This window comes from Hetaerina americana, unplaced genomic scaffold (genome assembly GCF_022747635.1).
Source record: "Hetaerina americana unplaced genomic scaffold, ioHetAmer1.1.p SCAF_16, whole genome shotgun sequence".
NCBI classification, from domain to species: domain Eukaryota; kingdom Metazoa; phylum Arthropoda; class Insecta; order Odonata; family Calopterygidae; genus Hetaerina; species Hetaerina americana.
The window spans coordinates 742,501-754,590 of record NW_027286719.1 but is presented as its reverse complement, the minus strand read 5'-3'; the positions used below and the strand labels follow the sequence as shown (position 1 = coordinate 754,590).

The 12,090-nt window shown below is 36.3% G+C and overlaps 1 protein-coding gene across 6 annotated transcripts in view; it reads right to left on the bottom strand.

Annotated features, from left to right (window-relative positions):
- Window positions 1-12,090, bottom strand: part of RhoGAPp190 (Rho GTPase-activating protein 190) — a 179,826-nt gene that overhangs the window by 35,693 nt on the left and 132,043 nt on the right. For all 6 annotated transcript variants that reach the window (XM_071584008.1, XM_071584011.1, XM_071584014.1 and 3 more), the window contains one exon: window positions 5,326-5,574. In XM_071584008.1, coding sequence (XP_071440109.1) covers window positions 5,326-5,574 — 249 coding nt within the window. The remainder of the gene's footprint in view (window positions 1-5,325; window positions 5,575-12,090) is intronic.

Sequence of the window (12,090 nt, the reverse complement as noted above, 5' to 3'; positions counted from 1 at the left end):
AAATAAGTATTACGCAGTATGTCATGCCGCCAAAAATTAATAATAACCCTCAATAGGTTATGCTTTTCCATTCTCAATCACTAAGAAACCAAATCTAAAAGAAGAATCCAAGAACCAAACATTATATGACAACAGACTATTTACCAAAAACAATATGCAATAGAACTACAGCTAAGTTAAGATACCAATAATTCAAGAAGACACTATTCATTCATGATCAAAGTGTTCACTGTGGTGTCATAATTTCAACTGCTACAATAAAACCAATATTGAATTGGAAACATTTAACCTCTTCTCAATCCAGGAAATAGTTACTCTTGCCCTCATAAGTTTTCACAGTACAAATGTTATCATCATCAACATAAACCACCCAGGAGAAAATTGATGCTTCAAATGAACAATTAACAAGGGACGAGGTAGAAATAGCTTATTTTCTGAAAGGCAAGCAAAGAGAGATGCAACATATGATCAATTCACCTAGAAGGCTCATACTTTGGCCGAGAAACATGTTCAAATGCTCAATTTAATACATTGCAGAAATGAATGAACATTGGGAGTTTGGGGACAATATCAGTGATAGATAATAATGCTATCTATGGCTGCACATGATATGAGGGCTGTTCAATAAAAAGTGATAATATGTCCATTAAATACACACAATGTATTGTCTAAAACTTAACTTTTATGCCATATGGTCAGCTTAATGTGATGTGTATGTAGCAAAAGTTTCACTGGTTTGACTAGAGTATTGTATGCATGGTGATCATTGAAGGGTGAGACAAGTTCCATTCACCTAAGGCAATAATGGAGATATAAAGCAACTAATTATTGCTGCATTGAAATCTTGCTTTCACCTAAAGAAATTGACAGCTAACGCCAGTGATATGCTGCTGAAGGCTAATGGGGAGTCTAATTATTTCCTTTAGCACAGCTAGAAGATGATATCAAACGTTTAAAGAGGGAACACTCCAATTCAAAGGAAAACACTCAAGAGCTATGGTCATTGCTCTTATGAGAGTAAACATTAGTATTGCTGCAGCCATTGCAACAGAGGATCATGGAAAAACATTCACAACACTTCCAGAATATTGCAAATTGAGTTCCGTGAAACCCATTGTGAAATCATGATTTTCTTGCCAAATTCAATGTGAAGTGTCTTCTTCTTCCTTCCTATAGTCAAGACTAATCCATGTGCAGCTATTCCCTGTTCTTCAATTTGCAGAAAAACCTTCGCGCAAAGTACGAGGGCCATCCGGAAAGTAGTACCCGTTCGTGCCGCATGAAGTGCTGACGACGCGAGTAGCCGCTGGACGAGGTCAGATAGCTTCAGTGGCTTGTCTGCCTTCTCTGAGCCAAGTTGCGTGACGCTAGCATTGCCTGTGTTGTTTCTGTGATTGTTTACAATGTTTAAAAAAATTGAGAACGCCGCCAGTTGTGAAGTGAGGGCAGTGATTAAATTCCTCAATGCAAGAAACGTTCGCCCATGTGATATTCATCGCCAATTAAAGGAGGTGTATGGAGACAATGTAATGGACGAGTCGTCTGTTCGGCGGTGGTGTCGCAACTTCAACATGGGGAGGGGGAACACACACGACGATGAGCGTTCGGGGAGACCGTCTGTCATTACAGACCAACTGGTGAGCTCAGTTGACGAATTCGTGAGGAACGATCGGCGCGTCACAATTGATGACATCTGTGAGCATTTTCCCAATGTTTCTCGAACAATTGTTCATGAAATTGTTAAACACCATCTGCATTATGCAAAAATTTGTGCAAGATGGGTCCCTCGCGTATCTCAATGAGCTGGCGGCGAAGGACTATGCAGCAGGAATACAGAAACTTGTCACACGTTATGACAAATGCCTTAATTTGCTTGGAGATTATGTTGAGAAGTAGTTTAAAGTATCCTCTTTCAAATAAAAATTTTTATGTTTGTTAATATTTACTTTTGTGTCTTTATTTCACGAACGGGTACTACTTTCCGGATGACCCTCGTATTTCTCATCATGAAAAGTGGTCATTGGCAGACTGAGCATTTTTAAGCTTGCAAAAGTTGCTGGTGACAAATAACTGGTGAATCAATGAAACTTGTACCACTATTAAACCTATACCTAGCAACATAACATCAATATTAAATTTTTGCATAATGAATTATGTAAATAAAAAATTATGATCACTCTTCATTGGATAGCGCTCGCACATATAGGCATAAAATTAATTTTCACCCTCAGAAAACTAAGTAGGTGATGACATCCTGTGAACCATACCATGCATTCAGTATGTTTATAATAGAAGCAGCATAGTATACAGAAGAATTTAAATGAATACACAGTGCACACATTCTAATTAATTAAAAAATATGAGATTGGAAGACATGAATTGATATATTCCCATTTTTCCTCTACAATATCCAGGTCCCGAGAAGAATGACATAACACTTGTCCTGAAGGAGGGAATCTGCATCTAGAAAAATCTACTGTGTAGGATTTGTGCTAGCACTGTGCCTCCTACTTCCACTCTCTCCCTTACTTGGTAGATGGAGATGGAACAGTCCCACTGCTTTGCTGATTAGTATGAATATACTAAGCGATCAAGTGCCATAATTTAGGGTTTTGAACTAGCTACATTTCTTTGGTTTCAGAAACTGCCCCAGAGTAAAGAAATTCTAATATCTTGCCACACTATTTTTAAGCATTCATAATCAGGAAAGTAATACCATTGATGTCTTTCTAACCATTGTACCAAAAGAGGAAAGGTATAGCGATACATTGTTAAAACATCTATTCTCCAAACATAATGCAAATAATATTAAATTTTTTAAGGCTTTAAAATCATAATCAATTCAAATTACCCTCTGAATAACTGATGAATCAACATTGGATAGCATTACAATGAGAAAAATTGAGCACCAAATGATTTACTCAAAATGAGCATCTTTTGGGCCGAAAAAAAAGCATGAATTCCACCTGGGTCCTGAATCAAACACGTTATTAGGGCTAAATCTATCACATGCCAGGATTTCTTTGCAAGGGTACTCTAAAGGGGATATAATTGTGTTTAAGGGCACTGGCTTCATAATGAAGTGGATGTATTTTCGAGTGTAGCTCCACAAATATCTCAAATTTAAACTAGAAATTTCCTTTCATGTAGGGATACTACTTGGGTGGACTCACCTATTACAGTAAGGAAATCAATTCATCACTAAAGGGAATGCAAGACAGTATATGGGAAAAACTTTTTTCTCTTTCCTGACATGAAAACATTTTCTAGAACTATCATCACTAAGAATGCAAAAGAGTAAATTTGGATTGTTCCAAGGTAAAATCGTATAGCATTTAGAAAAACAATCATATTGCATGACATAAAGAGAAAACTGAATTTCTACCAGCATACTTGTATTTTTTCAAATCAAAAATTTGGGCCAATTTCAAATGCAAATAAGGCCCACTGGATTTCATTGGTTCAGTAGCACATATGGAAAAATAAACTTATATTCTTGATCATTATATCTTACATAGGATTATGCAAATGTTATTATAAACTAAAAATAATTGAACCCCAATGACAGAATTGGGCAATACAACCCGCATGATGTAAAAAATTGAAAAGGTTTAACTAGACTATTTTCTTTTATTTGCTGGATTTGGACCTCACTTTATGGATTGTAATATTGATCACTTCGGAACCCTAGCCATTGAGGGTAGAGGAAAAGCACAGATTATAGGCTTCAAAGGTATGGCCTTGGAAAGTAATGGAGAAAATTAGTTGGTTCAAGGTGAAGACATTTAAAAGCATTCCACATATGGTGGGGAGAGGAAGTTACCACGTGTGATTCCAAGAAAATAGAACTAGTAAAAGATATTAAGACACAAGAATTAACATATTAAGAATCTGATGTTGTAGGCTATGACAGAAGAAATAATTTTGGGAGAGTAGGGAAGAGTTGAAAAGGGCTTTCACAAATAATGGTTGAAAGAATAATGGTACAAATACAAAAAGAATGTGGAGTGACCAAGAGGTTAACCCTGAGTTAAGACCACATCATATGCACATTTGCCAAGGAATGTCCAAAATCCAAATTAATGGCCTTACAACACTACTTTACATCTTGCATGAAAAACCCTCAGATGCAGAATCACTCTCATGCAAACTTCTTCGATCGCATTAAATGATAAGATTTGAAAGCCATAAGGTATCCTAGATGTAGAGAAGTACACACGAAAACTTGCTAGCACAAATTTCATCGATCAATTGGTGTCTTACATTCTTTGCAGTCTCACCAAGAAATTCCTAACAATCTCAATGAGACATTTTAAAGATGATTTTCGAAACATCAAATTTTCCCTTTCACAAACACAATGAGGACTTTTGGCAATTTGATGCTTGACTGAATCCCTACCAAGGAGTATCTATTGGCCATAAATGTACTGTGAAGTGTTGCACATACCATGAAGAAGTCACGTATGTTTGTCAGCTCCAACATGCAATAGCCAACAAGCAACATCATTTCTCCTCAATAAATTACAAATTTCTTTTAGCCAGAAGAAGCCACCAGACTCATGAATAAGATTTAAACATTTACTGTTCACCAGGAGTAATAATACCACACAGAATTATTGGTGACAAATCATACATTTACCAAACAATTTGCAGAATATAATACAACTGTGTGGCGAATCAGTGTGAAAAATCATGAATGTACATCAGCAATTATATCATTATTTAATATAAACATTCAACTGAATGTCTTTAATTTTATACACTTTTTATCATAGATTTAAAAAACATACTTAACCAAAGCAACAAAGACAGGAGCAAATCAAGGCATCCTCATAGATTCCCTTCCAAGCCTTGCATTCAATCGCTAATCAAAATGGGTCACATGCTAATATCATTTACAGTTTTAAATGTCTACCGTTCAACCAGAATGTACACATGAGAGACACAAATAACATTGTCCATAATCACATTTTTCTATGTATAATCCCAATTTAAAAGAAAACATATCAAAATATGCCACATTAAATCGGCTTTCATAACTGACTTGCTTAGGATTTTAAAATAACCAAATAAAGCTATCTTGATGCCTGCTGATTACAATGGGAGCTAAATGATTAGTCACTTGTGTTGATGGACTGTAAATAGATTTCAGGACACCTCAATTAAACAAATTTTGCCCAGAACATGCATTATCCCATGTTAAACTTCATGCAGCATGAGTACAGCTCCTAATGTTAATTGCATGCAAAAAGCAATCAATAGCTGGCATGAGCAAAAATACATTCGCCAGAAAAACCAACAATCACAGCAAGGAAATATGAATACCTTTCTCACTGGAATCACAACCCCCCCGAGACCTCTCCTCCTTAAAACGATAGTTAAGCAACCCAGGCCCATCAGAGAGGGCTGAAAAGGGCTGTATTGGAGGGACTCTTGGAGTTGCAACAGGAATGGCGGTGCGTTTCTTGCGGGTCCTCTTGTGAGGGGTAGGCTTACGATTAACTTTTGAATAGGTGTCCAAGCCCCTCTGCCTTCGCTCCAGTGAACTCCAATCACTGTCCGAATCAGAGTAAGCTAAAAAAAAAGGAGACAGCCAGCCCAAAATTATTTCATTTGAATAACAAAAGTTTCAAATCATCTTCAATTTTAACTGAGATTAGTTGCACATTCCTCACATTGTAAATGAATATTTACATTGTATGAATGTGTCCCAAAAGGAACAGATTGACATGATGTTCATCTAAATGACTATTTATGCTTGACTTCCTGCACTCTTAGCTCAATGTACTCACTTCTGTAGAATTATGCATTGGCAAACATACCAGATATCATAAGGATTTATGATAAGAGTAGAATTAATCAAGATCTCAATTGAAACACTCTCTAAAGTGGAAACGGATAAGATAAGAGATGGAGGATTATTTTTCTTTACATTTTCATTGGGAACAAAGAAATTCAAATATCCAATAATTAATTTTACTGAAGAAATACAAAAATGTAGCATGACCGAAATATATATGACCAGAGGCTGTAACAAACAGAGATCACTTCTTTGCCAAAGAATATTGAAAAAGATAATTAACCACAATGATGAATTCTGACCCAGTTTTTCAGATAACTGTCAATCATTTTCCTAAAAAGATCAAATCTAAAACAAATATGCAACTAATTTGGATTTAAGGTTCGAAAAAACCTCAAGGAAAGAAACCATGTCTATAGAAAGATGCCATCAGTTAAAACCCAGAGGCTGCTGCTTTTTAGGACTTATGGTTTTCTCCGATATATTCAATTCAACATTTCCTTTGAATTAGTTTCCATACGACCCATACTCCAAAATTCTAGAGCTTTCTTTCTTCTCCCTCCACATATTTGGCTTTGCATCAGCCTAGCCTCTTTCCTCCCCAACCACGCAGATGCTCACATCAAGTCAATAGACATGATGTGCACTTGTTTCAATCATAGACAGAGCGTAAGCCCGAGATGAGAATGGCAAAACACCTCTCTTATATTTTTGTAATGCACAAGAGGAAAATAAATTAACTGTGGAAAAATACCAATAGCAACATATCACAATTTTAAAGAATTTATATTAAATAGTCAGAAACACCGAGTATGAAAACAAGAGCCTTTCAGATGCACACTTAAAGCTTCGAGTTTCATTGCCAGTTGCTGCCCAGGTTGCTGCAGGAACACAGTATGAAGTTACCCTTAGATATGCCACACCCCAATTTTTTCCACTGTACTGAATAGTGGGATATTTGAAGGGGAATATACTTTGGCTTAGATACAAAGATTATTACCTCTAATTACTAATCAACTCCTGAATTCAGAGTACCATGAATTTTCTCCAAGGCATCATTATGCAATCACTGCCCCATACACTCTAACCAACCTAAATCTGCATCAACCTCACTTCACTTCAGCATTGTTCCCTCACTGCTTGAACCAACTTCTTCATTTTCACTCATAGTTCGCCTCCCTTTGACGGATTCTGGCACTTCCCTATAGTGGCCTCATTCAACCTCCCACACAAAGTTATGATCATGGTGAGAGCCCTCACTGAGGCAAAGAGCCTCACTTCAAAGTCTTGGAAAGAAATTAAGATCTCTTCAAATGAATTTGAAGATTGAAATACATTCAACGGGATTAAGACAGAGAGTGATGCAAATAAGAGAACCCTGCATATTTTGGTTGGCATCAGCTAATGAAGCACAGGAATTTTTGTGCATGCAAGATAGCATCGCAGCAGAAGTAATTTCGTTTCTCTAGTGTTTCGACAACTGAACTATAAGCAAATACATGTGTATTTGAAATATTCAAAGGTATTATAATATACATTTGAGTACATAATTTGATATAAAAATGCTTAATTGAATTTTTCATGCAGTGTTTTCATCAGTTAATTATTCACTTGATTTTTTCATTTTGAAGGATAAATGATTTCTCCTTACACTTTAAGTTTACTGACAAGCTAAACTATGATGACAATGATCTATTAATTGTAAAAAGAGAGAAACAAATCAATGCAAAGTAAAATCGCATACGTGGATAATCCACTCTCAAAAAATTTTGTGAATACTACATGACAAGCACTGAAAATATAATTTAACTTTGAAATGTGCGTCGAAATTTAGAATTAGCAATGGTAATAATCCCTGAAACCCCAGAAGGGACTAAAAAATCTGGCAAATTGGAAATACGATAGGAAGGTATTTGTTTTTTTCCTAGGGTAGCCTAATTAAAAATAAGGCATCTACTTATCATTAACTAACTCCACTAACTTGACTTGATTCTCCATTAAAATTACTGTATAAGTAGATTCATTACTAATTACACCTTTTATGCTGATTTCAAATTGAAATTATTTGAATGCACTATAATTCATCTCAAAAGCAAATTACTTGCATGCATGCTATCATGAATACATACAAATAGATTTGGAATGATGTTAGAGCACAGACTAAAAATTCTGAAGTGAACATTGGCACAAACAATGGTAGCATGAATCAAATTCTGTCACCCATTTCACTGGCGATGAGCCATAGCATAATGCTACACATACCCTCACCAATAGCAATTCTGCAATGCCCAGGGGCAGAATCGCTATTGGTGAGAGTATGCCAAGTTTCTCAGTGACGCCCATCGCCAGGGACACTATCACTCCAATTACAGAATCAAATCCCAGGCATGACCTACTATGGCACACTCAAAAAAATTCTCTGAGTGATATTTTCCTGAATCTATAATAATTTAAATTCTTCTTTCGATAAGATACTCATTCAGACATTTACTCCATCTGCCCATTAGTAAAATAAAATTTTTGCCGCCATATTTTTAGGTCCTACTGGCCAAAATGTTTTCCATTTCCTTTCCTGGAATATACTTGTGAAATAAGATGCAAGGCACATAACTGCAATGTACAGGAGCTACCTCTGGTAAGATATTACCATGTACTCTCATGCATTCATCTTTTCCATTTCATTCACTTGGGAAATTAAAATTTGGAGATTTGCCTTTCTTTCAAGATGGCACCAAGGCAGGCATCAGCTAGGAAGTATGGTTCAGGAGTATTTGGAGAAGATAAAAATTGTTGTAGTTAGTTCACTATCGGTACCTTACACTAATAGTCAATATTTAACTGAGAGTACAATTGGCACATCCACAGGCCTATCCTGAAACTGGTACGATCCAGCCTTGGGGATAAACCAACCTTACATCTGGTCTCTGTAGTGATTCAGAGCAAATATCAAATATCGTGCCGAAATTTGGTCTCTATGTATGACCTGAAGGCCATCAAATGTATTAATGGCTACAAGGGCATGCAGAAATTGAACAGAGGATAAACCCACAAGGCACAACAGCTTTGGAAACTAAGAGCCTCAATCTTTCATTTTCGTGATAGCACAATTTGAGTGAAGTATTCAAAGAAACTGCAGGAGATACTGTGACTTTAACTTTTAATGAAGCAACCATGAATGCACATTACAATGCAACAATTGCAATGCATAAAAATCATTTTCCTTGACTGGGATACAAACTCAGCCGGACATCAAGGGATAAAGGTTCAAATTGCCATCAAGGCAAAAAATTTGTACACTTTGAAATTGTTGCACTGTATTGGGTGAAGAACTTTGGGAGCCAATCAAATTCCTTTTGAAGTGGATGAACATGTTTTTACAAGATAATTTTGAACACCTAAAGCCATACCTGTGGAAATCTTGGGGAGCTGATGCTGAGCAGAAAACTATTACAATTTCTCAGAACTTAAAAATAGTCATGTGATTTAAGAGTTTTACTAGATTAATTGGAAATCATTCTGACATTTCCAGATTTCCAATGCAGCTATGCCTATGGGAGGAGTCACTCGTGATGAAAATGAATTAAAATGGCTTCAAGTTTTGCATTCCTTTTTCAAAGTAACAAATATACAATTAAAAATCTAGCTATTTTGAAACAGGGAAAGTTGAAATTTTCTCAACAAATTTACAGTAATACAAGGGTAATTCAATAAGTCCTTAAGAAAAAATGGAAAAAAAGATTAATTTGGGTGGATTTTTTTTCCAAAGTAATTTCCTTTAAGCTCAACACACTCTCCCCAGCATTTCCCAAACTTTATAAGCCATCCATCAGGTAGGCCTTCAGAAGGTCCTTATAAAATGCATCTGTGTTGACGATTAACTCCTTGTTAGGCATGAATCATTTACTGCCAAGCCTTTGAAGTTTGGAATTAAAAATATAGCCAATGGGGTCAAATCTGGCAAATACGGTGGACATCGTAAACATTCAAACTTCACTGCTTTATTTTCACCATCAAACAGATGGTGCAGTGGCTAATGTACCACCGGCTTCCCACCAAGAGGGCCCGGGTTTGAATCCTGGTGGCGGCAGATATTTTTCAGTAGTATCCCAATCCATACAGGAGTTACTTTGTGGAGAGCACTTTGAGCCAGTATGCCATCCATCGGATGAGACGTTAAGCAGCAGACCTCTTGGGAGCCTTTTGTAAAGAGTAGGCTAATGCTGACACAGGGTTTCTTTCCACCCTTCATCCTTTCCTGTCCATCCCTAATGGTGCAAATGACCTGAACTGTCGGTCGCCTCCTCTAAAAACTAATACTAACTATACAGGTACACACCATACATTGCCTTAATGTAAGAGAATTTTTTAACTTTGCCAAATATGGAAGTTTTTTCTTGGCCCAGAGAGAGTGCAATGACAACACATTTTACTCTTCATTTATTTATTGTCTTTTTTGCAAGTAATCACTGTAGATGATTCCATGAACACCCAAAAAAAAACAGTGGTCATCACTTTGTCTGCCAATTTTGCAATTTTTGCCTTCTTAAGAGCGGGATTGCTTTTGAGAGACCCACTGTTTCCACTACCTCAACCCATCATAACTATGTTTCATTCACAGTTATGCATTGTCACAGAAACTCTTCAGCATTGGGATAGAAAAGCCCCAAACCATCCTCTGAATCAATCACACGAATGCATTTATTCTCCACTGAGAGCACCCATTTTGCTATGATTTTTTTCACATCCAATTTTTCATGCAAAATTGAAAGCAATGTACCTTGTGATAGGCATGTTGCTCAACTATGTCATCACCTTGGATTCGTCGATCCCTCAAAATCATATCATGGATTTTGTTAATCATTTTGGAAGAAATCGCTTCCATTGGATGTCCCGAATGATGTTCATCATTTGTGGATTTTTGGCCACATTTTAACCCATTGTAAACAGTCAGAAACACAGGGGCAGATATGCCATGAACTTCAACAAATTCAGCTATGATCTCTTTTAGTTAAATGAAGAATACAATGTGCCTTTCCACTGTCTTTTATTCATGTACAACCAGTTTCAACGCTCAAGCACCATCATCAGGTACCATGATGATGACGCTTGAGCGTTGAAACTGGTTGTACGTGAATAAAAGACAGTGGAAAGATACATTGTATTCTTCATTTCATTAAAATGAATTTCCACCAAGTTGAGCCAGAAACAATTGAATATCTCTTTTAGTGTTGAACCTCTCATTTAGAAGTGGTTAATCACTGCACCAAACTCATGTGTGCCCATCTTTCTAAATAAACAAAATTTTGATGCTTCAACTGAATTGGAGATTGCAAGAATATGAGAAATTGAAAATTCCTTCTCATGCCCCTGATCTACAGAAGCTACCTCATGAGCACACATTGTCTTTCAAGTCATCCTCAATGAGCTTTCTTATGCCAGACATATTCATCCCTCCCTCTTCATCTTCCAAAGGAAGAGTCTATGGTTTCCCAAACTTCCTAAAGAGTTCAAACCACATTTACCAACAGAGACTCCACATGAGTTTACAACAACCTAGTCATCGCTTAGTTTTCCACAATCCTAAATGCAAAATTATGAAAAACTTCCACTCCTACATTTTCACACCTTAACTCCTAAAATATCAGACATCAAATCCCTGCAATTTTCTAATTACCCATTACCTATTAAGCTTGAATTCTAGAGCTAACAGATTCAGTCTGGATAAAAACAGATGAGTATGCCACTCACTCACTCACATCACAAATTATTTATGAAGAAAGTTTTCATTCTTGATGATTATATTTATAATAAATTTCAACATTCTTAACAGGAATCAGAAACACTGCTTATAATTATAAATTAGGAAATAGCGATATTCGAAAAAGTAGTAGGGCACTAAAAAGTTAGCAAGAAACTCAAAAAAAAAGCAAGACTAGTCCATTTTAACTAAAGGAATGGGCAAATACCCAATGTTCATAGTAAGCATAATGTGGAGGGCTATAGAATGGAGGCAAATGCCAAATGGAATCACCAATGGAGTACAACCACCAAAAACTAGTCCCTCCAAACACCAGACATTATAAAAAAAATAGTTTCAACAGAGCCACACAACACCAAGGAGTGAGAGTGACACTTGGAATGAAGCTTCACATTTGAAATACCAAAGCATTTCATTGACTTCTACTGAATTATTGTAGCAATTTATTGGACAATATGAGAGGAAATTTTAACCACCACTAATTTGTATAAAACACATTCAGATAATTTCAAAAGAATTATGCTACAAGAAA